The sequence below is a fragment of the Aulostomus chinensis genome, chromosome 15, assembly GCF_037954235.1.
Source record: "Aulostomus chinensis isolate RoL2024-O1b breed Wild chromosome 15, RoL_Achi_v1.0, whole genome shotgun sequence".
Lineage (NCBI taxonomy): Eukaryota > Metazoa > Chordata > Actinopteri > Syngnathiformes > Aulostomidae > Aulostomus > Aulostomus chinensis.
Genome location: NC_141334.1, coordinates 8,494,736 through 8,520,000, shown reverse-complemented (window position 1 = coordinate 8,520,000; position 25,265 = coordinate 8,494,736). Strand labels below are relative to the sequence as shown.

The window sequence follows — 25,265 nt, the reverse complement described above, 5'->3', positions numbered from 1 at the left end:
GTCGTTGACGCACGCCATGCCGCCGTGCACGGACAGAGAGTGAGGGTGGGCCATGGTGGCCATCGCCTGGTGCAGCTGCCCCATGGTCTGCAGGTGATGGTGAGGGTGCTGGTGGTGGTGAGCCGGCGTGGTCATCCCGGGAGGCTCTGGAGCGCCCATCCCCGTCACAGCCAGGCTGGTGGAGAGATGGTCCAGAAGGTCCCCGGCCTCCAGGGTCTGTCCGAGGTGATGGTGTTGGTGGTGGTGGGAGGCGATGGTGGACGGGACGTGGGAAATGGGCAACGTGGTGGAGGATGAAGAGGAGGCTGAGGTGCAGGGGACACTGCTCATGGTATGATAAGTCACGTCTGGTTTGAACGGGTGACTCTTTCCGTGAGAGACAATGCTGTCAGCAGCCGCCAGAGCCTCTGCCCGTGCCAGCAGGCTCTCATCAAAGCCTCCGAATATATTGCCCTGCAGCTGCAAGCAAGAGTGCGCATACTGGAGTCAGTGGGGAATTCTGTCAGGCAGCTCTCAGGATCTAAAAAACATTTTCCAAAGGCAAGCAGCGCCGAGGAGAGGAGAGAACCTTCCTCAAAGCGCAGGTCATAAAAATTAATATGAAAGCAAGAGCATTGCTTGAATAGACATGTGGATGAGAGGGGGTGGGTGGGTGGGTGGGGGGTGGTTGGGTGGGGGACGGGGGTGCACAGAGACGGAGGAGAGAGAGAGAGAGAGCGAGAGAGAGAGAGAGAGAGAGAGAGAGAGAGAGAGAGAGAGAGATCGGATAGAACAAAGTCCTGTCAAATCAACTTTACAGACATTTCCAGTGTAATATTTCCCCTCCTCTCACCCAGTTCTTCACAGCCATTCACCCCAGACCTGAACGTACCTGCGGGGCGGGCAGACAGACTCTGCGCATGCCCTCCGAGCCTGAGTGCAGGCCGGGATACTTGGGCTCGTGCAGAGCCGGGTGCACGGAGAAATGCTGCTTGCCGTTCATGGTCATCATCCTCCTCCCTGCAAGCAGCTCGCAAGCAGTGTGGCCCCTGACATGAAAGCCGGGCTATGGACAGCAACAGAGCTCCTCTGCTCTCCTTCACCAGACTGTTAACATCGGCAGCACCTCCCGACACCCCTCTTCCTCCCTCCCTCCCTCCATCCATCCTCCTCCTCCTCTTTCAGCCTCCCTCCTCTCCTCCCACCTGCTCCTCTGCTCAACTTACAAGTTGCAAAATGTTGGCCTCTGTGCGCAAGCGTTGAATAATAAACCCAACCAAAAAGACTAATATTCTATTCAGGTGATCCAGTGTCTTTTTCCCGCAAGTTCAAGTGAATCATCTCATCAGCATTTATAGCGTAGAGTTGCAGCCCATTCATGCGTTTAGGTTCAGACAATCTCGGTTTCATATTGTAGATTAAATGAAGGTAATCGGTGTTAGTCATGCAGATTGAGCGCTCGGCGAGGGCCAGAACTGAACCAGGGGCTCCTTCAGCACCACGGACAGCGCAGCCGCAGAGGGAGCAGTGTGTGGAGCTGTCCGCGGTCCTGAACCCTTCCATGACCGCTGAACAGCACTTTATATTCCATCGAACACGTGTGTCCAAGACCAGCTGACTCGAGGGAGCTTTGCTCTGGTCTGGCTTCTCACATGGACTCATGAACCCAGGTGGACCCACCGAAAGAGGACCCAGGCGGGCTGTGCAGGACTGATGACACGGCGGGTCTATCTGATCCTCCTGGTCATCTCTCTGGTTCCTCAGACTAAATAATTTAGAAGCATGATGGAAGGCATCCATTACCGTGTTGGCATGTTCTACTTCATTACAGAGATTAAAGCAGCCACATATCCCCCCACCCCCACCACCACCACCAACAAACCTGTTGCGTGCTGGGAAGCTATACACTTAGGACCTGCATCTCTAATGGGTATCAAAAAGAGGAAAGACATCTTATTTAATCACATAACCACGTGACAATCAGTGCGGGTCTGAGATCCCTAATCGCCGTCTAAATGTTTTGATTTAAGACGCTGAACCTTCTAAATCCTGACGGCTTCCTGAAAGACTTGATTCAATTTGAACTTTTCTATCTCATCCTCTGTAGCACATGGAGACATGAAGCCCTTCTGTACACGATTTTTTTGGTAATAAATCAATCGAGCGTTCTTAAAATGACGTGTAACATCGCCTCTGGTTTGAAATGTAAAATGAGCCATTTATTGCTTTAATAGAATTCTTTTTGCTGGGAAAGAAAAAGTCCATTCGCTATAACCTAGAAAATGGCCACACGAGAAGCTGTCAAACAGCGTGTTACTCTAAATAAGGCATGACATTCCTTTTCTCACCCTCAACCCCTCTTCCCTCCTTCCACGCACACATTCACACAAACACTTTTTTTTTTTTGGAAGCAGGGACCATTCATAATTCACCGCTCATTGTTTGCAATCTGTCATATGTGTGCTTTTCATATCCTGAATATTGGATCTGACATGTTTTATGAAGAGTAGTACTCGTACTGGTGGCCAGATGTGACAGCGGCGCTTCTCTTTTCGCCCCATCTGGCTGCACACAGCTGCAGCTTCACTCCACCAGATGACCCAACGACTGTCACAGCACTCCCAGCCTCCCCCGCCGTCATTCAGTCAAAACTTTATCAATACAGGAATATATAATCTCCTGTCACATATGGAATACATGTATACAAATTCTAACAGTACTATAATGAGCAAATCTTACAATTTGAGCACCAAAACTGTTTTTGTAGCCGCACATCAAGGATTTTTAAACCAAAAGAGGGACTTCTTGCAATGTTGAATGATAAGTGAGCACAAGCGAGGATGAAGTGGCAGAAAGTGGTAACCGATCAGAATTATAAAGCTTATATGTGGGCTAGTAACACCACTTTATTGAGGCTAGCATGTGGAATATCTCATCAAATCTAATCTCAAACCTACAGGGGCAGGACAGCCATGCTTGCATTATCATTATCTTTTTTTCCTTTTTTTTTTTTTGTTCAAATGCTGTCTTGAGTTCACGGTTTAAATCTGGCATTTTCTTGAGATAAAATAATCGGGAGGAGCAGCCTTTGGTTTTCTTGAACTGACAAGATACATGAACCCGTCATCCACAAGAAAGTGAACTGTGAATACAAGGATTAAGTTGTGGTCTTGAGATATCGCGATTCAAAATTAGAAATTAAAATCGTAGCTGTTTTTTTTTTTAAATCTCCTGTACAGAGCCTGTTTCATTTATAACTCAGAGTGTTTAGTAAAATTATTAAAGGCAAAATATTCAAAACTGAAATCAAATTGGAACTAGGATTTGAGGATGGAGGATTGAGAATGCTGGGGAATAATCATCATTTCTAAGACTGTAGCCTGAAATCCTGGAATCCTTCTGCTCTGGAGAGAGCTGAGAGTTCCTGCAGCGAGCCACAGCAACCCTGAGTGTTTTTACATGACTCCCTTAAGTAAGAAAGGCTCCTGTATTATTCAGAGATATTTTAATATGTCATAGATGCTGGAATGAAACAGAGAGTCATGTCACTGTCTTGAGTGGTAACTGGTGAATTAGAGCTTGATTTGTTTCTTGTAGGGGAACAATGGAAGTTCCCAGATAGATGTAAGGTTCTTACTTGTGAACTGAACCAGCAAAATCCCCATTTTACCCAATTGTTCGGGGCTGTGGATGAGCTGGTGGTATTTCGTGCATCATGTTTCTGATTGGCTGGGAGGAGCGTGTTAAAACACCTCCCATACACGCACCTAGACATAAAGCTCACGCACTGATCAGAACACCGCCCCCTCCGCCCACTCTCACTCTTGAAGCCGAACTAGTCACTGGTTCATCTGACACCGAACTCACCTTTAAAAATGAATGACTACTTGAGCACAGCTTCTCTTTTTGTCTGTGGTATGTGGCCTGAAGTAGCCTCCCATGGTGCAGTCGTACAGGAGCGCGCGGACCCCCGCCAAGGCCCGTGGGATTGAGAATTTCAAGGATCTGACAGGAAAGTCACAACATAGTTCATCGTTTTTAAAAGAAAACCGCTATCATTAGCATTGACGTAGCTACGTTTGCGTACTATTCCAGAAGCCATACCAGCAGGCCTCACACAAGCTGGCCACACCGCTGAGATGAGCATTAGTCATTTGTCCAGCTCATAACTGAAAGTTCTACAGTCAAGCGTTTTTTTTTTCCAACATCATGAGTTCCAGTAGAATCAGCTGAGAGCAGTTAGGGTTCCTGCAGGAATGCTAACTGCTTAGTCTGTCCTGAATGAGACGAGAGGAACCTCAAATAGAATAATATAGTGTGCAACATGAGACTCTGAGAATAATGGTCAGTTCGTAAAATAAGTTCCCTCCCCCCCCCCCAAAAAAAAGTCCCATCACATAACACAAGTGAACTGGGCTCTCTCATGTCACTTTTTGCTAAAAAAAAAGTCAAACTGTGTGAAAGAGAAAACTACATTCTGGAAAAAGAATGTGAATCGTGAAAATTGTGTCAGTGAGGATAAGAAAAACGGTAAAAATGTTTACACCTCCTTCCGCTGTGTGTGTAGTGTGACCCACTCTAGCCTTCGGCAACACCTCTCACTCTGATGAGAGTGACAAACTGAAATCATCCACCGCATCAGTCAGACGGCTGTAGAATAGGGGAATATTCTGTCATACAGGTCACGGTGCTGTGTTCTGGTCAACCGCACTTAGGAGTCAAATAGTTTCGATATTTTGTGGGTTTGTCTCATCCTCCACCTCTTCACCAAGTGTTTGCACACACACTCGTGTCTTGATAAAAATATGAGAACTTCCAGCCCGAATACATCAGCGACTACTGAGCATTGATTGCACAAAGTGACCGCTATGCAACGTGTCTGGCTACTGAGGATTCCAAAGCTAAAGCTCAAAAGGAGGGGTTTGTCGTTTAAATGAGTTGCTGAGAACGTTTCACGCGTTCACTTTCTGCTCTGTCATAACTGACTAATCTAAATGCTGTCGTCCACTGGGACAAAAACCTGACTACCGCTGCACCTCGAGTCCCCTCCAGTCAGGCCACTGAGAGCCTGCTCACTGGTTTCTCCAGAGGGAAAGCACAGATGCAGCATTAGGGATTCCAAGGTCCCTCCAACGTAACTTTCCTCCACAATCACGTAATGTTACTTTGTTTTAATGCACTGCGCTCTCAAAGATGGAGTCAGAGTGATGCTCTCACTGATTAGCTCCATAAATCCGTCTTAATTTACTTCTGGCTTCAACTTCTTCCCACACAATCTGTATTCCTCCGCACCACTGAGCGCCGCCCGTCCCACAGCACCAGGGGTGAAGCATGATCCTGCAGCGTACCTTCTCTGGCACACGCCTCTGTCAGATAATGTGCAATAGAATAAAGGAGACCACACAGGGGTTAAAGGTAATATTTCCTGGAATGCTTTTGCTTGCATTTTTTTTCCTTTGCCAATATCAACTTTTTCAATTTTCTTTAACTCAAATCTTTTTTTTTTCTTCTCTTTCTTTCAATATCCAATTCAATTTTTTCTTCTTTTTTTCCTTTCATCTTTCTCCAAGCACCCCATTCCTCTAACTTTATTGGCAAAAGCAGACATGCTAGTAAATTAGAAATCGATTTTTACAAACAAAATACATGAAGAAAATACATCCACATCCTGCAAATATAAACAGTAACAAATTCAAAACTATTATCCAATAAACATTTTACACTATTGTGTGATAGTAGCATACAGAAGAGTACAAAAATTGGGATAGACCTTCTCTGAATCCTCGCTTGCACGAGCAAGAACCTAGCCAGTCTAGGTTTCTCTTTTAGAACTGCCAGTGACCTCACGGAAGAAAGAAAAACATAAATCAAGGCGCTAAAGAGAACAGCTTCAGCGTTCCGTCACTCACCAGACCCTCGCTGCAACTGGCGCAGCGATGGGGGAGAGAGGAGGTTTGAACAGGATGAGGTCACTGGCAGGAGGCTTCTGAGAGTTCTCAGTCAACAGTGAGATATGCAATCCAAACAAGAGTGCTACCAACATTGTGGGCAGGAGGAACTCGACAGTTCTGCACCCTCTCACACATGATGCAAGGATGCGCAGGGGAATTCTGCAAATTTGTTGCCACAACTTTCACCTTGATGTGATTATATTTACATGCAGATCTGTATAAAGTCGTGACACTGCTACCAACAAATGAAAACTTCTTAATCAGACCGGTATTATGACTAAAGAGCAGATCAGCAACTTCGTCAGTGTGCATGTAAACAGGTTTTTTTCATTTTAAGAGAAATTTGAGTGGTCAAATGTATTTTTGCATCGATTACGTATCCACGTTAATGATTTTAATTCCTCCCAGCTTGATGATGTGAGCACAGTATAAGTCAAGTCAGCCAAACAGGGAAAAAAAAGTTGTTCAAGGTGCACACAGAGGAAGCAGAGTGGTTCTCGAGGCAAATCTGCACTGATGCATGAACTAGAAAGTGGTGGCACATGACTTCCAGTGACCGTTTTGCTCAGCTCTGAGCCGCTCCGTTTCTTTAAAAGAAATCAGCTCCTTAGATGACGAACCTGGTGAAATGACAATACGGACTGTTTTAACACAAATGCAAGACTCCTGCGAATAAGCAGAGACGCTTAATTACTTTTGCTTGACCTTTTTCTACCTGACAAAATCTTGTCATTGATTAAAATGACAGGAAAAAAAAAAACCCAAAAAGAAAACCCAACAACAACAAAAAAAAAAGTACAACAGTAATTTATCTTTCAAGCATTTACAAAATGTACAAAAGTAAATCACAAATCTTGTAAAAACTCAGCCATCCGCTGATTGTGTAAGGCAAAGAAATTAAGTATATATTAAAATCAATTGTTCAGTATTACATTCAAACACCTGTCTATGGATCTCAGTTTTTCTTAAATGGATGAGCTGATCCTTGTCCTGCCAGGAGACAGAATAAAACAAGTGGAAAAATGTCACACACTCTTAGAGGGTGTCAAGCACCCATCTGGGCTTTTGTGTACACACAGAGTGGCACCCGACATCGAGTGAGGAACAAAATGTTGTGAGAATATTTCCTACAAGACTGTGTCTGATGTGCATGGACAGGGAAATGTGTAAACATGTATTTGGGTTTGCTATTGCACTGGTTTCCTTCTGTACCTGCGCTGGTTCTAATACGGTAAAGAATCAGCACCTTTGGGAGCTGCCCTGCAGGGGACGATTTATCTATGCCTGTCAACGTGCACGGACTAGCATGTTTTCACGGATCCTTCACCACGTTGGGCTTGCTCATGCCGAAACAAAAATCGAATACATGGAAAACCATACCATGCTGTGCCAATGAGGGTATGTTACAATTTATGCAGTGGAAAAATAAATAAGTATCTCTCTGGTAGCAACAGAGAACGTACAATTAGTGATGGAATGGCTGTCCCTGAACTGAGGACAAGAGTTTTGAAAAACTGGTGAGAAAAAGAGCTTAAATACAGTATGTATAAAAATACCTATTCACAGTAGACACAAATGTTGTGCATTACTGATATTAATCATCTGGTAAGCACACTGAAACTTACATAGGATTTTTTTGTTTTCATCTATAAGAACAACTTAACATGTATCTTTCTCCGCAAAAGTGAGATGTTTTAAATATTTTGTTTAGTAGAGGGATACAAAAACTGCAGACCCTCTAAACCTCTCCTGATATACAACTAAAGTAAGACAGTTTTACTTTGATAAGTCTAAAATTACTTCGTTTGAAAATACTGGGGGTGGGGGGTGGGGGGGTGAGTTCAGTTATCCACACGGGGAAAAATGACCACTGATTTTGTAGGACAGCAGGTTATGAACGCCTTCATCGTCTCCAAGATCGGCTTTCATACTCGTCGTCTTCATCGTCATCTTCCTCCTCCTCCTCTTCCTCCTCCTCACCAGGCAAAAAAGAGCTACCTTCCTTCTGTTGGATGACGTAACACACATTTAGCTTTCCTGTCACAACACATGTGTATATATGAGATGCCCCGCCCACAAATCATATTCTCCACTCACAAAGAGGACATGAAGGTTGACTAAAATCAAGAGTGTGATATTGTATCAAAAGTGCAATATTTGTCAAAAGTAACTGCAATACAATTTTTAGTTTGCAGTTTACTCTCCCCTGAATGAATAAAGGATTAAATAAAGAAAAGAAATGAAATGTTTGACAGTGTAACTGCTGCACTGCACCACGTACATTTGAGTTCTCCCAGTTTAACGTCATGAGGGGTTCAGGACGGTACTCTCCAGTTAAATGAGCCCAGAATGAGTAAAACAGTGACAAGAGCAACAAACGGCCCAAATCACAACTGGTTGTAAATTACAGCACGATGCTCTTAGTACTGAGAAGCTCGCCCTAATTTTCCACGGGGAGCTGCTGTGAAAAATTTAGAAGCAGCCGGAAGAGACGCTTAAGTTAAACTTTCAAAAGTTTCCCTGCTTGAAGTTTTACTGTAGAGTGTGTGTGTGTGTGTGTGTGTGCGTGTGTGCGTGCGTGCGCGCGCGTGCCAGATCGTACCGTGTTGCCCTCATCTTTAGCTTCTTCCTCCTCTGGTTCTGTCGTAACGGAGGGCGTCTTGGGTTTGTACCAGGAAATCTGCAACACGCGACCTTTGAACTTGGCTCCCTGGTTGGCTGCCTGGAAAATTAGAAAAAAAAAAAAAAGGATAATCGTAAATGATGAAACCAGTAATATCGTAATATTTAGAATCTTAACTGATGAGGATTCGTGTGACTCACATTCTCAGCTTCGCTTCGTGTCTTAAAGGTCATGACGACACTGTTGGCGTCCTGGTCGCGGAGATCCTCAATCTCACCAAATTTCTAAAAAATAAACAAAATATATCTGTGAATTTCCTCATCAATTATCTTTTTATTTGCTGTGCAACAATTCATTAATCTTTAAAGAATTAGAAAAAAAAGTTATTCATGAACGACTCATCAGCGGCTTCTTGTTCTCACCACAAAGTGTGGCATCAGCTCTTCCTTCTCCTCCTGAGTGACCCCCAGGATAGCGATGGCTCTGGGTCGATGGTCCACCACCATACGGTTCACTGTCCCGCCACGAGCCATCATATCCCGGCTTCGGCCTCTGCCACGGCTGCCGTGCATCACACCCGGTTCTAGCGCCATCTTCCCTCGGCCCCGGCCACGACCCAGTGGGGGCCGGATCAGACCCAATCTGGTCGCCTGTGGGAACAAGTTTTACTGTCATGAAGAAACCAACTGGCTGCTACATTTAGAAAAAAATGCACAAATGTACAATTACACGCACGCACACACAAATACATAGGCACCACCTGGCAGCCTTAAAAGAATCATAAGAAGCAGATGTGGAAAATGTAAGACAGACGGAGGCTCGGACAGCTGTTGCTTTACTTTAGAATATGAGAGAAACATGATGGGAAACTGCTCTATCAAACACCCGTCCAAGAAACTGCTCTATCAAACACCCGTCTAAGAAACTGCTCAATCAAACACCCGTCTAAGAAACTGCTCAATCAAACACCCGTCTAAGAAACTGCTCAATCAAACACCCGTCTAAGAAACTGCTCAATCAAACACCCGTCTAAGAAACTGCTCAATCAAACACCCGTCTAAGAAACTGCTCTATCAAACACCCGTCTAAGAAACTGCTCTATCAAACACCCGTCTAAGAAACTGCTCTATCAAACACCCGTCTAAGAAACTGCTCTATCAAACACCCGTCTAAGGAACTGTTCTAACACCCATCTAAGAAACTGCTCTATCAAACACCCATCTAAGAAACTGCTCAATCAAACACCCGTCTAAGAAACTGCTCTATCAAACACCCGTCTAAGGAACTGTTCTAACACCCGTCTAAGAAACTGCTCTATCAAACACCCGTCTAAGAAACTGCTCTATCAAACACCCGTCTAAGAAACTGCTCTATCAAACACCCGTCTAAGGAACTGTTCTAACACCCATCTAAGAAACTGCTCTATCAAACACCCGTCTAAAGAACTGTTCTAACACCCGTCTATGAAACTACTCTATCAAACACCCGTCTAAGAAACTGCTCTATCAAACACCCATCTAAGGAACTGTTCTAACACCCGTCTAAGGAACTGTTCTAACACCCGTCTAAGAAACTGCTCTATCAAACACCCGTCTAAGAAACTGCTCTATCAAACACACGTCTAAGGAACTGTTCTAACACCCATCTAAGAAACTGCTCTATCAAACACCCGTCTAAAGAACTGTTCTAACACCCGTCTATGAAACTACTCTATCAAACACCCGTCTAAGAAACTGCTCTATCAAACTCCCGTCTAAGGAACTGTTCTAACACCCATCTAAGAAACTGCTCTATCAAACACCCGTCTAAGGAACTGTTCTAACACCCGTCTATGAAACTACTCTATCAAACACCCGTCTAAGAAACTGCTCTATCAAACACCCATCTAAGGAACTGTTCTAACACCCGTCTAAGGAACTGTTCTAACACCCGTCTAAGAAACTGCTCTATCAAACACCCATCTAAGAAACTGCTCTATCAAACACCCGTCTAAGGAACTGTTCTAACACCCGTCTATGAAACTACTCTATCAAACACCCGTCTAAGAAACTGCTCTATCAAACTCCCGTCTAAGGAACTGTTCTAACACCCATCTAAGAAACTGCTCTATCAAACACCCGTCTAAGGAACTGTTCTAACACCCGTCTATGAAACTACTCTATCAAACACCCGTCTAAGAAACTGCTCTATCAAACTCCCGTCTAAGGAACTGTTCTAACACCCATCTAAGAAACTGCTCTATCAAACACCCGTCTAAGGAACTGTTCTAACACCCGTCTATGAAACTACTCTATCAAACACCCGTCTAAGAAACTGCTCTATCAAACTCCCGTCTAAGGAACTGTTCTAACACCCATCTAAGAAACTGCTCTATCAAACACACGTCTAAGAAGGAGTTCTATCTAATACCCGTCTAAGAAACTGTTGTAACCCAAAATCTACAACCCAATGTAGATGACAAGCACTTTAAACAAAAACGTACTGCACATGAAATATCAACAGCAAAACTACTGTATATTTCCACAAGCAGACTCATGGCTGTACTCGCTGCCTGGCCTGTTCTTGTGACACTGCAAACACATGGGCCAAATAACCATAGCAACATTTTAGTTCGTTGATAGCTCAACTCCAACATCTTAGTTCCGTTTATCATCGAAACAAATTTCTCTTTCAGTGTTTGTACTGAAATTAAAAGGGACTCCACAAACATTCATGCAACCGACAAATGGAACACTGCTCGATTTAAATGTTGCCATATTATACTGTAAAATTTCAAATATTAAATATCAACCCGTTAACTTTCCACATTGGCCCACATCACAACATAGAAGCTGACAGTGATACATCTGTGAAAAGGTGAATATCGGCTGATTTTCAAGACAGTTTTTGGTCTCCCGTGACACTTTTCAATCAACGAATGCTTTTATTTAAAGAAATACTGCAAATGGAAAGATTAAAAATCATTATCAAACTAGAGGGTACTAGTAAAACTTCACGGTTAAAACACCAATTACACTCTCATGTCTTGTCTACTTTAGAAAGGGACGGAGGTGTGCCGCCTAATCGTAATCACTCCAGAAGCCCACAACCACTCACTCTTCCTCTTAACACCCCCCCCCCCAACCGTCATCCTTTGATTTCATTACAAGGAACTACGCCTCAAAATTTCATGAGATGGGGCTCCATCAGTGTAAGACCTGTGTCTGATTCGCCCTTCGTTAGCGGCTGATCCTCTGGGCTTGCTTAAGTGGCTGCGGTTTAATGTGCGAAAGCAGGTTTGGGGTGGGATGGATGGGTGGGGGCTATGTATTTTTGACGACTAGCTAATTTAAGACCTACAGGGATAGAGGGGAGAAAACACACAAACACACACACACACACACACACACACACACACACACACACACACACACACACGGCAGGGTGCTGTGGTCTTGGTAGGCAGATCTTGTGATTCCATGCCTTTAGTTTTCGTACTTAATAAAAGATTCATAACTAAAGTTGAACAATGATTTGTGATGATGGCTCTATTCATTTACGCTTTATTAGCCCCTTCAGGGAACTGATTAACACTTTTTCATTTTTCAACATTTATTCGCTGCAACTCCAAATGGATCAGCTTTCTGTGAGTCAGCATAAATGCTCACAACAACGGTGAGAAACAGCATCGGGCCACAGATGTGATTTAATTCAAGTTCAGATCAGATCTCCTCTCTCATCTGCTGTTGTCTTCTGACAGCATTTCCTGGTATCACTTCCTCAGATTGAGCTGCTGATAATGCAAGATGCTACCACTATGTGTGTGTGTGTGTGTGTGTGTATTACCTCCACCTGTAGCTGCCCCAGTTTTCTTTTGAGGTCTGTGGTGTCCTCTCCAGAACTCATCTTCTTGTGAAAGTCCAGCTCAGCATCCAGCAGCTCCTTCTGGGCCTGGGTCAAATAACACGTGAATAGAGAAGTTGACGTCATGCCATCAACTTACAGGAGTGGGAGCTTTACACAAATGTGCAATTCCTTGTCTAACAAGATCAGTCAATGAAAAGGTGAACTAGTAGAGTGTATTTGGTGTGTTCAAATGTGGGGAGTAAAAAAAATGATAAAGTCAGTCATTTTCCCAGCTAAAAGGGGCCTAAACGTACATCTGTCTTGGTCTTGCTCTGGTTATTGTTGGGTTTGGCACTGGAGACCTGAGAGGCAGGATTCATTTCATTCTGCAGCTGGGCGATCTTTTCAGTCAGCTCCTTCAGAGTCTTCATTATGTTGGCCCTTTCCTCAGGTTTCATTCCTCGGTTCTTCTCCAGACGGTTTATCAAAGCCTGAAAGAAGATGGACAAGCAATGTGAGGGAGGGAGAGGGAGAGACAGAGGGAGAGGGAGGGAGAGAGAGACAGAGACAGTGAGACAGAGAGAGAGACAGAGACAGAGAGAGAGAGAGAGACAGACACAGAGAGAGAGAGAGAAGGCATGGACACAGGTAAAGAGGACAGGTGAGGAGAAGAATGTCAAAGTCATGGGAGCAGAGGACAGTCTTACCTTCTGACACTCGATCTGTGTCTTCAACATTTCTTGCTTCTTTTTTCTCATGTCATGCTGGAGCTTCAATGCCTCCTGTAATGAAAAAAAGTGACAAACAGAACACATTTTGGTTATTTCATGTTTTCATCATGTTATTTGTAGACATTTTATTTCCAAGAGCCTTACACGGCACATATCTCACCGGTGCCCCTCAGAGATACAAAAGGCAAATTCCAGCTCTGCCGTCCTTGTAAAACTCATAATGCGTATTAAAAAATTGAGAAACATGCCTGTTTCTTCTTGAGGACTTCCTGTGCTTCTAGTGCTTTTCCTGTTTTCCCAAGGCTCTTTGAGGATGACTTAAGCGCTGTGGAAGTGTAGGGGCCCTTCTGGGTGTTTGTCAGTGCAGGCGCCACCTAAGTGCCACAGAGAGATGGAGAGTGAGCAACACATTTGGGTCATCAGATGAGCTCGACGACAGCTTGCAAACATGGAAACAAGACAGAATTCACTCTTACACACCATCCTTTAAAACAAACCAAAAAAACAAAAACGTCACATCTCTGAATGCGTAAAACATTTTTTTTGGTGGTGCATCAATTCAAACTACAATTCTGGAAAATTTTCCAGAGTAATTTGGACAATTTTTTAAATTAAAATTATAGCCTCACTGACCGTGATAAACTACATGTTGTGCTGCTGAACTTAATTCAAAAGTTTCAAGTGTTTTTTTTCCCAAAATCAAAGTTTTCTTCCAAGGTGCTCATGAGATATCGCATTTCCAAGGCCACAAATGTGTTTTCTGAATCCACAGAGGCCTAAATGTTGACTACTAAACTATAACCAGTTCATCCCTGAGTCCAAGTGAGTGTTTTTTTACAAAATGGGACAGACAACCCGAAAAGATAAAGTCTCCATGTCAGGCGAAACAGAAAGTATAATTTACACGACAACGCTACATCCAGATTTGGTATCATCTGGCACAAACGCACACATGCATAGAAACAAAGACATACAGTAACAGCGTCTGTGTTTTGGTTCAGGTTGTCTGGCTTGTTTGTTGCTGTAGCCCCAACTGCTGCTGGTAGGCGGTGCTTGGGTACAGTCTTGTTCAACACGTAAGCAGCTGCGTTGTGCTGCTTGATCCCCTGCAAATAAAAGTTAGGGGAGGAAAAAAAACATCAATCAAACGTACGGTTTCAGAATCTGTAAGACTAGTGTGTACGCAGAAGGCGTTACATCTGTCTCACATGCTTCTGATGGATCGATACACTTGATGGCTTGTGTAACCTTCAGACTCAAGCGCTTGACTGCAGCACAAAGCATGTACAGTTTATATGTACATCTTCCTTTCACTGCATACGACTACAGCGAACTGTGAGTTTGAAGATCAAAGCACTGAAACAACAGGGACATACACGCCAGAAGCTGCTACGAGGCAGATGTATCTCCACAGGGCCGCTTTGGGATTAAGAACCCGATCACGACTGTCTTGGGCGTCACTACGCAAAGAGGAGCAACAGTGCCTCTGCATAAGTAGCGTCGGGGAAGAACTTGATATGATGGAATACTCGCACGTGGTTAAAACAAAACAAAATACACAGACGAACAAACAAAAACAACAAAAAAAAAGAAAATGCAGACTGATACCTTTACTGAATAAAAAAAATAAACAACCATAAAAATAAAACAATCACTGGAGGGAGCAAAAATAAAATATTTGTAACAACTCGCTTTGATTTGACCTCCATAATTCAGTTTTGATGGTGGTTGTTGTTGTTTCTTGCGCTGGGACTTTGGACAGGATAACAGGCAAATAGGAGAAGAGGAGAATGACACCCTAAAACTTGTTTGGTGACATCCTGCTTGTGCAACGCCTCTCGTGTACACAAGGTGTCAAAGATGAAAAGAGAGAATGACGTCAACATTACTTACTTTATGCACGCTGTGTTGCAGCCCCGGGCTGGGAGCTGACCCAGGCACCTGACTCCCAGAGCTCTGCTCCTGCTGCTGGAGCCCTGGGGTGTTTGTGCCTGACTCCCGGTGCCAGTACACGCGGATGAAGCGATTGTTGAGGACAGCCTCGGTGCTGGATATGGCTTGTCTGGCTTCTTCATTCTTTGTGTACTGGATCAACGCTGCCTCTGGGTCTCCGCCAAACACCACCTAGAGGGAGAGTGGCGTGTGATGGTTTGGTGAGTGTGTGCATGTGCCAAGTTCTTCTTCAGTGTGTAACCTCATGCACAATTAATTTTTAAAGACAAATAAACATTTGTTCATTGTGTTCCCGCCGCTGGGCTGAAAAACGCTGGATGTAATTGGGCGCTGTAAAAATGTACCGAAATTTCACGGCAATGTTTACTTTCAATTCTCGATCAAAGTTTGAACTCTAATGCTCACAAAACAGGGTCGGGTGTCTGTTTTAGTGCAAATGTTACCCTTTTCTGGTGATTTTAATCTGTTTTGGTATGAAATCTGGACATTTAAATTTTTCAACCACTGCGGAATCAAAGTTGAATAGTGTCGCGTCGACATCTTTACGGCAGCGTTTGTAGTCTTTGGAAAGGGGAGAAGCTACTGAATCGATCGAAACCTACCATTCCAAGAACTACAAATCCCAGCTACGTAAAACTTTGAGCATAAAACCTGTGCAAACTATGCGCTCTCGTCGTCTTTTACACGCAGCGCCCCACAGACAAAGGCAGACCGCTGAACAAAAGCCAAAAGCTCCAATAGTTCGTAGTAGACAACTAAAATTAAAATTTATTGTAATTTGGAGCCAGTTTTCATCAGAGGTAGAAAATAATCCCTTTGGCACAATTTGAAAACTGAGTTCTCGCCAGGGTGTATCCTTACAAAATCCTTGATGTAGGCTTCACTGCTATCCCAAATTCTACCAACTTAAAATAAATTTGTGGTCAAGGAGTGGATGAAGCTAATCAGTGGTGTCTGGGTGCATGAAATCATTGCTGGCATAGTGTTTTCCTCTGTCAAAAAAATAAAATATTTTGGCAAGAGTAAAAAAACGAAATTTTTCCTCTGGTTTATTCCAATTTACTCAGGCTTAATGACAGATACAACACTTCTGACACTTGGAACACATTCTCTGAAGTCCCTAGATGTCCAATGACACCAAGAACATGCATATAACCTTTAGTAAAGTGTAGTAACTACACATTTACTATGGGTATGTCTTTTAAGGCGTTTTTTTTTCCTGAAAATATGCTGTGAGTGGAAGAGGTTAAGGATACCTGTTGTTAGAGAATCTGACTTTTGTGCTGTACAAATGTGACTATAATAAAGTGTACTGAAATTCTGAGTAGGTGTGCTACATTCATTGCACAAAATGTAGTGGTTCCAATTCTTCTACCAGGTATAATTTTGCCCAGAGCCACACCAAAAGCTGGGGTTCGACGGTGAATGATGCATTTTACCTGGATGTTGACAATAGTTCCGAACTTGCTGAAGTGCTCGTTCAGCTTGGTGATGTTGTTGAGCTCACGTGGGATCTTGCGCACCTCCAGCTTGGTGTTCACATAATGATTCCTCTTAGGAAAACTGCCCTTATGTTGGTTGTTAAAGTTGGGCCTAAACAAGAAGTTAGATTAAAGTAAGTTTCCTTAAAAAAAAAAAAAAAATCAAGGGAAAAATCAACAGTTTGAGTGAAATCACCAAGAATGAAAAGAAATGGAGCAAAGATGGATGAGCTGGAGTCTTAAATGGTTGCCTTTACACTGAAGTTCCAACAAGCTGGGCCACAAGTCACCCACCTGGACACTAAAGAAGGACTGCAGGGAAGGCTTTGTAATGAATAGCATCCTAGCAACTGTGCTGTTGGACAGACTAGGGATAGGCTCCTGCCCTGTGAATCACCATGGCACAAAGCAAAGCAACCCTGTCTGATCTTATTTCAGCAGGCCAGGGAGTTTCTTCAAATTTCTTCACAGAATGAGAACTTATGATCAAACTGGCATCTCGAGGCACTGCTAAACGTATTCAGGTGACTGTGTTGCCACATCTCATTCAGCCATAGTTTGGAGCGGGATTTTCTCAGACGTGCGTCTTTGAATTCTTACTTTTCCATCCATGGCTTTTTAGCTGCTGGTCCATCAGCAGCACCGGATCCCAACATTCTCTTCCTGCTGTCCTGCTCTGTGTTGAAGCGGGACACGTTACCTCCCGGAGTGCTGGGCGTTGTTGCAGGCTCTGTCTGGATCACTATGTTGGCAGCTGGCAGAATAAACAGAAGAAGTTTGTCAATTTATCCACCCCCTGGATTAGTTTGGGGGAGGCTTGTGAGTACGAAGGTCAATACCTCTGGAGCCTTGTCCTTCATTGGAGGTGAGGCCAATGAGGTTGGAGCGCTGGGACTGCACACGAGGAATGAACTGACGGTACGAGTTACGCCCTGCTACCGTCAGTCCTGGAGATTCTGGATTATAGCCTTCTGGATCATAGTTATCTAAAATGTAAAAGTGCACATTAACAAAAAGTGGAAAACTTCAAAATAAACAAAACATTTTCATAGAAGGTAAAAATTGCTCAAGGAAATTGCTAATTAAATCTAACTCATGAAGGTGAATGAGTTTGTAGCAGAAAATAGGATAATATAAAATATGGGTGGTTAAGATTTGTCAAACAGAGAATCATGACTGCGTTAAATGTAGCTCTGGAGTGGTAGATTAATTCATGTGTAACACTGACAAATGCACAAATTAAATTAAAATGAGAAAAAAAATATCAAAAGACGATTCACAGTAGTTAAATAAGCTACAGTTCACTGTAAGTCGATGGCAAAATAAAAAAGTGGGACCTCAGTCAATTGTGGTATTTGCAAACTGGGTTGAGCTAAGGTCAAAAAACAAACAAATAAAATATAAACCCTCTAAGTTTTTCATTGCGTCACCCCTCGCCCCCCTGCTGCTTTAACTAAGCCTTAGCTTTTAAATAGAATTATTCATGAACAGAAACATGGGGAAAAGCACTCAACACAATAAGACTCAGCAGAGTTGATGCTAATTGCTCAGAGCTCCTGTCTCTTTAAGGTTAATAAACACTGCTGCCCTGTGGTCAAAACTGGTTATTGCAGCCTGAAAAACAACTGCATGTGAAGGACACACATCACACACAAAAACTTTATAATAAATCAATCAATTAATCAACTTGTACTTTAAAAAGTTTCCATCTACTTGAATCAACTGAACACAAAGGTAAATTTAATCATCAAAAATGAGCACCGTAACAAGCAAGCAAACAAACAAAAAATAAATGGGGGGGAGTCAAATGCAAATGAAAAGCCTCAGCATGACACCTCCAAATAAACAGTCTCAATCTGAATAGGAGAAGCATTGCTGCTTACATTCAGACTGGACATATTGGGGACGAAGTGACACGGATGACGAGGAAGGAGGAGGTGGCGGAGGAGGAGGAGGAGGAAGAGTAGGTGGCAGCCCCACGCCAGGCGGTCCAATAGGAGGAGAAGAAGTGATTGCCGATTGGTGGTTGGGGGTATCGATTCCACTGGTAGCTATCAGTGGAGGTCCTGAGGGAGACACAAGCCTCAGGTATGTCGCAGGTTTGACAGGGAGTCTGTTACTCTAGAGCTACGGCTCAGCTGTTCATTCATGCCTCGCAGGCTCTCACAATACTACAATCATGGCGGCAGGAAGTGGAACATTCAATACAAAGCTTCAACCACACAATAAATAGTATTCGAAATTGTATATTAATAGAGAAAAAAATGAAGACGAAACAGGCAGCTGAGGATCTTTGCCTTGTTTATTCAACTGTACACTGAACTGTTCAGTGGTATTGCACATCAATGTCTAGTGAAAGCAGATGCAGGATAAACCAGAATTCAGCTGCTGTGTTTTCACGCCCTGCCTTTACTGGTAATGAGTGTTTAAAAAATTATTAAGGGTTATTCATGCCGGATAAGATATTCACTGAGGAATAACTTCATCTACCGATACACATCTGAAAAATGAGTGCAATCAGATATCTGACCTGCAGCCCTTTAAGCTACATCAAGTATTTCTGTCTTGGATTTTAACTTTAGATCAATTCACTTGTCTAGATCCTGTGTGAAATACATAATATAGACCAAAAGACAAAACAAAACAACCCCCCCCCCCCAAGAAAACAGACGTAAACAGTTCAAATATAAAATGTTCTCTATAATAGAAGTGAAAGGACCAAGATGTGCCATTGGCCAAGAGCAGAGCAGCCTCGAGGAAAGCTGCTTGAACCTCTCAGCATGCAGTCTGATTCAAGCATTTTTCAAAGGTTTTACGCTTCAAAGTCATGAATACAGTGCGTAGTGTGTGGTAAAGCTTGATGTGCAGTATAACAACAATCTCACTTCAATCAAAACCCATGTACACTTGAATGACCGAGTGATTTCTGATCTGTGTTCCACTGCTGAGTTAAAACAGGAGATGCATTGAACGCTGCCCCATGAAAGTCAAAGACTCAAAATGTCTGTCAGAAGTCGATTGAAATTCTTTGAGAGGAGGAGCTTTTTTAACTTCTCACTCCAGATTTGCCACTGTTTCACAAACCTCACTGTGTTGAGCCTCTAATATGAAGGCTTCTTTTTGAAAGGTGCATCTAGAACATAATTGTGCATAATAGCGAAGAGAGGATTGCAGCGGTAACTGCACATGTCGTGGTTCCTCTGCGCTTCATAAATACACGTAACGGGAACAGAATGCTATTTTCCGACCATTACCTACCATGAACATATCAGGAAATCAGCAAGGAGACAAAATCTGTCTCAACAATCTAAACAAATGCTTAAAATGAGGATAATTATTGTTTTCTTCTGCTGGAAACTTTACTGGTGGTTTGGCAACGCTGCTGTGTATGATGCAGTGTGGCGGAACTACTTACTGGTCAAGGGGAAGACACCGGGTGGTGGCGGTTGGCCATAAGGTGGCATTGGTGGTATCCTGAGGGAGGGAGGGGGCTCAGTCATGGGGGGCATGGGCAGACCAGCAGGAGGCATAACAGGTGGAGGCGGGAAGGGAATCATGTTCGGTAGATTGACATCATCCACGATGAGAGGGTCGTTGCCGTGATCAAATGGACAAAGGTCACCGCGGACGCAAAAACCCTTTTCTGTGAAAGAAAGAAAAGTTGCATTTTGAGGCTGCATTTCTGAGCTCAGTTCTAGAGGGATCCAGCCCTTTGGTGGTCCGGATAACGATGAAGGATGAGAATAAATGAAAGAGAGGAAATCTACTGCTCAGGTTCTACGAAGCTAGAGTGCATGTCTTTACCCTACAGCCTCATTAAGGAAGTAGGTCCCTCGTGGCTGAGCACTGTGACAGATAGCAGTGAGCCTCGGGGACAGAGAGTAACTTTAACCTCTCATGCAGCTCTGTGGAGATTGCTATCCTGCCGTTCGCTGGGGAGAAGCTCTGGAGTGCTAAACAGTGGTCATTAGTGATGACACTAAACGAGGCAATCAATAACTCCCTGGAGAAAATAGCAGCGGAGTTGATAGCAGCCAAAACAAACAACTGTGGCCCGATCTTTTCTACTTTCTCCTTCTATTCAATGACTTTTACAGTAGTTTTAATACTCAGACTATTGAGGCTCATCTGATTAATAAAAGAAGGAATATTTTAGATGAAGCAAGCAGTCCTTACCATCATAATCCCTGCAACGCTGTTTGAGAGAGCCACTCTTATTGCTGAATGGCTTGGCGACCCCATCTTGTCTCTGTGTGCCATAGTAACCAGACCAGCTGTCTGTCGTGCTGTCGGGCATGTGAGCAGGTGTTGCTACGGGAACACCTCCGGCTCCTGAGACTCCGGCAGAGGAGGAGAAGGGGTGCGGAGGGGTGGGCAGGGGTAGGAGAGGTGGCGGGTGCTGTTGCTGCTGAGAGCTGGCTGTGGTGGAGGAGTTGTAGCCATCCGTATCCTTCCTCTCTACCTCAAACTTTGACTTGAAGTCTGATGGAAACAGTCACAAAAAAAAAAAGACAGAGGAGCAAGAGTATTAGAGCAAAGAAAAAAAACAGATTCTGAAAAACAGGTACTTCTCTCATCATGCCAAACATTTAGAAATGAAGATTAACCTTGAGGGTGAAGAGGCCAATTCCATCCAGTTTTGTTAAATCCCCACTGATGTGCATGTAAAGCTGCCCACATTGTTCCTTACTGATAAACTCTAGCAACACCGACCAACTCCTCTTCTACCACTTCTGTCCGTTCAGTTGTGCTAAGAGAAGCTACTGAACTTCTGCCTGGGTCTGTCTCTCTCACCTCTGACTCCCCTGTGCTCTCGGTCTCTGCTCTTTCCGCGGCTGCCACTCCTACTCCGGCTACGACTCCGGCTACGACTGTAACTCCTCCCGCGTGGGCTGCCTCTGCGCCTCTCATGACGTTCACGCTCACGGTGGGAGTCACTGACACTTTTACCGTGTCGATCAAAATCGCGGCGCTTGCGTTCATCTCGCCTCCTGTCGTCGCGGCTCCTGATGGTCAATAAGATAGAGAGAAAATGAGTTACGACTTGTTTTAAATGTCATAAATGTATGCAGTTGCATTCAAAGCAGCATTTACACATGATTCTGTCATGAAGCCATGAGAGTGACTTTTGTATGACTGTGAGTTAAGCCACTTGGTTTCGTATCAAAGAACATTAAAGAATTTGTTCTGAATTCTGACAAAAGTAAGTGCAAGGCTGCATCTCTTATGAACTAAAGGTGTTATGGGCACGGAAGAGGTTTCAGGGCTCCAATTTGATTTTAAATAAACATCAGCAGTGAGAGATGGAAGCTCTATGTGTTTTAAATTTCAATATCAGACGGGGTTAAGTTATACATGTCACATCCCAGAATAGTCTGTGGTCATTAAACTGAGGTGAAACATATCCCTCGAGCCACAGCCATACCTGGACTCATTGAAGTCAGAGCGATTCCTCAGAGGACTTCTCCTCCGCCTGTTTTCTCTCTCCTCCTCTGGAGTTTCAGCCTTGGGGGGGATTAAAAAAAACAACAAAACAAAACAAAAAAAACCCTTAACAACATTATAAGTCCCTCTTATTTCATGTTTGGAAAAACAGAACGCAATTCGGAAACAATCAAGATACCAGACAAAGTGCTCTGAGCCCAAAGAAAGCTCATATATTTGTCACCTTACCTCTACAACATCAGATTTGACTGCAGGTGGGTTGACCTCCTCTTTAGGAACTTCCTTAGCGACAGGATTCCCCAGGTAGTTCTTTGTTGTCAGACATTCAAAAAGCTTATCCACAAATCCTACGGTCTCTGAAATGGCAAAATTAACTATGAAATACTGTATCTGAAGACAGAATTATGCACAATGTTGATTCTCCCTCAAATGGAAAACTAGACCTCAGGCACGATATGCATGGATCAGACAGCCCTAAATATTTCTCTGCTTCCAGCTGCACTAAATCTGGACAAAGAACTGAATGAACACACAAAGAGCGCAGTGATGAAAGGAACACTCGCTGATAAAAATGTAAAAACAGGAACTGAATTTGAAAGTATAAAGGGAATCTGAACCAGTGTATTGGACCACAAATGACCTGATCAAAGCTGAATTTCTCATAAGTTCCATTCATTGTGCATTTGTTTAGAAACATGAAAATGTCAGGGAAAAATCTATAACTTCACTCGGACTCAGAGTCATCTCAATACTGGTAATAATTTATTGATGACGACCAATCACAGGCCTGTGAATATAATGCTGTAAATCATTAATCATTATAGTCAGATGAGCACGTTGGCATCTTGTATGGTGACCTCCACTAACAGTGCACGAGTGTGTGAGTGAATGAGGCAACATTTAGAGAGCACTTTGAGTGCTGTTGAGGAGGAAAGCTGCTTTATAAATAGAGCAACTTACTTGCTGGTAGCCATACTAAGGACCCACCACCAGTGGTAAACGGTGCGGTTGAATGTCTTTATAAGTGGATCATTGGAGTTTAAATGATTTTAAAAAGACACTGCTAATTAAATTCTGTTTATTTTGCTAATCAAACCACTGATAAATTATTATTATTATTATAGCATCTGTTCATAGAATGAAAACTACATAGAACACTTGAGAAGCAAAGCAGGTGGAGAGGTGAAGATCAACACCATCAGCTCACTTCACTTGATCAGTTATCTAATATGCCATGTAATTATCTAATATTTATGAGTGGATCTGCTGGTATAAGGAGGAAAAAAAAGTGTTTTTCTAACCCAGTTCCTCCTAAATATGGCCTCTATTTTCATCAGTCCACTTTTGGACCCACAATGCTGCTGGTTGAGGTTACAAGAGGATCCATGACATTGGTGTAAAACTCCATTTTACGTGAGATGATGATTAAACTGTATGCTTTTTTTCCCAGCTTTCTACATGATGGAAAACTTTCTTGACCACCAAGGTCAGCAGCACAACTGCATGACTGGTAAGGTAGGGCACATTTGTTTGCATGGTACATTTCATGCCCAAGGAAAAAGGACAAGAAACAAATAGGAGAAAATACATGCAGAGTAAAAAATGGCAGGGAAGCTTTGTATGGTGCTGGTACCTTTTTGTAAGAAGACGTCAAGCTGGTCAGCACAGAGTGCTTTTAGCTCCTTCTCCGGTTTGTCCTTCTTCACAAGAGCCACAACATAGTTGGCTAATGCTGATGGATCTGCATCACATCTGCAAATCAAGATAGGTGTATCATAAAGTCAAGCTACCACTCGAAAAACAAAAGAAAGACTGGAAATAGAGACTGAAAAAGAAATAACATCCAAATGTCTATTGAACATGAATATGTTGGTGAGATGTGATGTCACTGATAAGGCATTACATATTCATCAAGACAGAGCCAATCAGTCAGTGTCAGATAATATCAATACCTGCAGGGCAGGACATAATAACAACAACAAAAATTAAAGAGATAATTTTCTAAATTTGAAACAAAATCAAAGGAAACTCCTCGAATATTTTCAACTTTGCTTTCAGTGATTACACAAACACATTTAAACAACTGTATAGGAAAATAGTGTTAATGCTAGATAACAAACCTGATATAGAACCCACTGTAATCAAACTAACCTCTTCAATAAAGACAACTATTATAAATGGGTCTTTCTTAAATGAGTTCTTGTCGATGGGAGATAAATGTATATCTAAGTGTTACGAAACGAAAGTCAGGTAGAATTCTCTTTGCAAAGTTCAAGCTAATTAATATTCAACCAGATACATTATACAAGTAATTTCCACGCTCTTAAAAGAAAGCAGGAGGGTCAGCTCATTCTTTACGCTTTGGCTATTATAATGGACACTTTAAGAAGTATACATTATGACAGAGATCAAGCCAGACATATTAGTTAACCATGGTAACTTATGTAGCGGGTTCCTATATTTAGTCTAAACAATTTGTGGTTATTTGCAAGTTTTACTTTGTGAAAAAACCTTATAATTTAGCTATATTTCAAAACATTCAACTGTAATTTCAATTAAAACACAGTATTGCAAGTTGGGCTAACTTATCTACTGCAGCTTGATAGCAGGCAACAAATCTTTGATGAAGTTAACATTAAATAATCGTGAGCCAACGAAGTTACGTGTCTTATTGACGGTAACAGATCGCCTGAAACACCCGAAAAACAAGCAACCCACGACACATTTCATTGATGAATAACCACACTGTCTGTTTTTGCCACGAAAGGCCAGCGAGCGGCCATGGTGGTTTGCTAACTCGTGCAAGAATTTACCATCCGATTCTAGCAAGCCCCCATTGATGCCTTGCTAACACACTGGCTAGCTAACGCAGCTACGTATCATGCTAGCTAAATGTCATTTCAATTCAACACTCACATCGGCTCCAAGAGTTTTGCCAGCCACGACTTCAAGGCTTCCACATTCTCTATGATCATCGTGCGAAAGACTTGAATACGGTCTATAAAATGAAAGTGCGCTTTGATGAACCTGCTTTCATCGTCTATAAATTTATAAGCTTAAAGGCCTACTGTCTCTCTTCACTGGCAGGTCAGACAAAGTGATTTACGGCATGGCAACAGAAGTCAAATTGTCGTAACGCAGGCCACACGAACGGACGCTATACATGCCGTACCATTAATTCAAATATAATACACAATTATATTACCAAAAGGTGCCACGCAGGTTTGGAACTAGAGACATAAAAATACACACAATTAAAACCGCATTAATAAATTTT

At 43.0% G+C, this 25,265-nt stretch overlaps 2 protein-coding genes across 4 annotated transcripts in view; both read right to left on the bottom strand.

Moving 5' to 3' along the window:
• Positions 1 to 1,085, bottom strand: part of pou4f3 (POU class 4 homeobox 3) — a 2,430-nt gene extending 1,345 nt beyond the window's left edge. The window contains exons 1-2 of the mRNA XM_086226107.1: positions 872 to 1,085; positions 1 to 459 (exon numbers count right to left, since the gene is read on the bottom strand). The exon at positions 1 to 459 is cut by the window's left edge and continues 1,345 nt beyond it. Coding sequence (XP_086082233.1) covers positions 1 to 459; positions 872 to 991 — 579 coding nt within the window. The 5' untranslated portion in view covers positions 992 to 1,085. The remainder of the gene's footprint in view (positions 460 to 871) is intronic.
• A 4,187-nt stretch (positions 1,086 to 5,272) lies between these two features.
• rbm27 (RNA binding motif protein 27) lies at positions 5,273 to 25,220 on the bottom strand. 3 transcript variants are annotated; one of them, XM_086225877.1, is made up of 21 exons: positions 24,905 to 25,220; positions 23,622 to 23,740; positions 22,217 to 22,344; positions 21,969 to 22,048; positions 21,338 to 21,549; positions 20,720 to 21,025; positions 19,959 to 20,186; positions 18,427 to 18,609; positions 17,383 to 17,529; positions 17,144 to 17,297; positions 16,502 to 16,655; positions 15,003 to 15,233; positions 14,084 to 14,215; positions 13,358 to 13,483; positions 13,086 to 13,160; positions 12,741 to 12,869; positions 12,379 to 12,483; positions 8,976 to 9,203; positions 8,754 to 8,837; positions 8,533 to 8,652; positions 5,273 to 7,935 (listed from the first exon to the last, which is right to left on the bottom strand). In XM_086225877.1, exons 1-21 carry the CDS (start codon positions 24,961 to 24,963, stop codon positions 7,834 to 7,836), a joined length of 3,102 nt encoding a protein of 1,033 aa, XP_086082003.1. In that variant the 5' UTR covers positions 24,964 to 25,220; the 3' UTR covers positions 5,273 to 7,833. The 3 variants fall into 3 exon arrangements, with proteins under 3 accessions (XP_086082003.1, XP_086082004.1, XP_086082002.1); XM_086225876.1 differs by having other exon boundaries at positions 5,275 to 7,935; positions 12,693 to 12,869; positions 24,905 to 25,217; XM_086225878.1 differs by lacking the exon at positions 18,427 to 18,609 and having other exon boundaries at positions 5,274 to 7,935; positions 12,693 to 12,869; positions 24,905 to 25,218.
• Positions 25,221 to 25,265: the final 45 nt, after the last annotated feature.

Bases quoted from the DNA above. Each gene is read 5' to 3' on its own strand.
- rbm27 (XM_086225876.1), bottom strand. From the start codon at position 24,963: ATGATCATAGAGAATGTGGAAGCCTTGAAGTCGTGGCTGGCAAAACTC. The intron at 18,610-19,958 runs GTAAGTAGTTCC...TGTCTCCCTCAG, and splicing joins CGGTGTCTTCCCCTTGACCA to GACCTCCACTGATAGCTACC. The intron at 7,936-8,532 runs GTACGATCTGGC...GTCATCCAACAG, and splicing joins CTAAAGATGAGGGCAACACG to AAGGAAGGTAGCTCTTTTTT.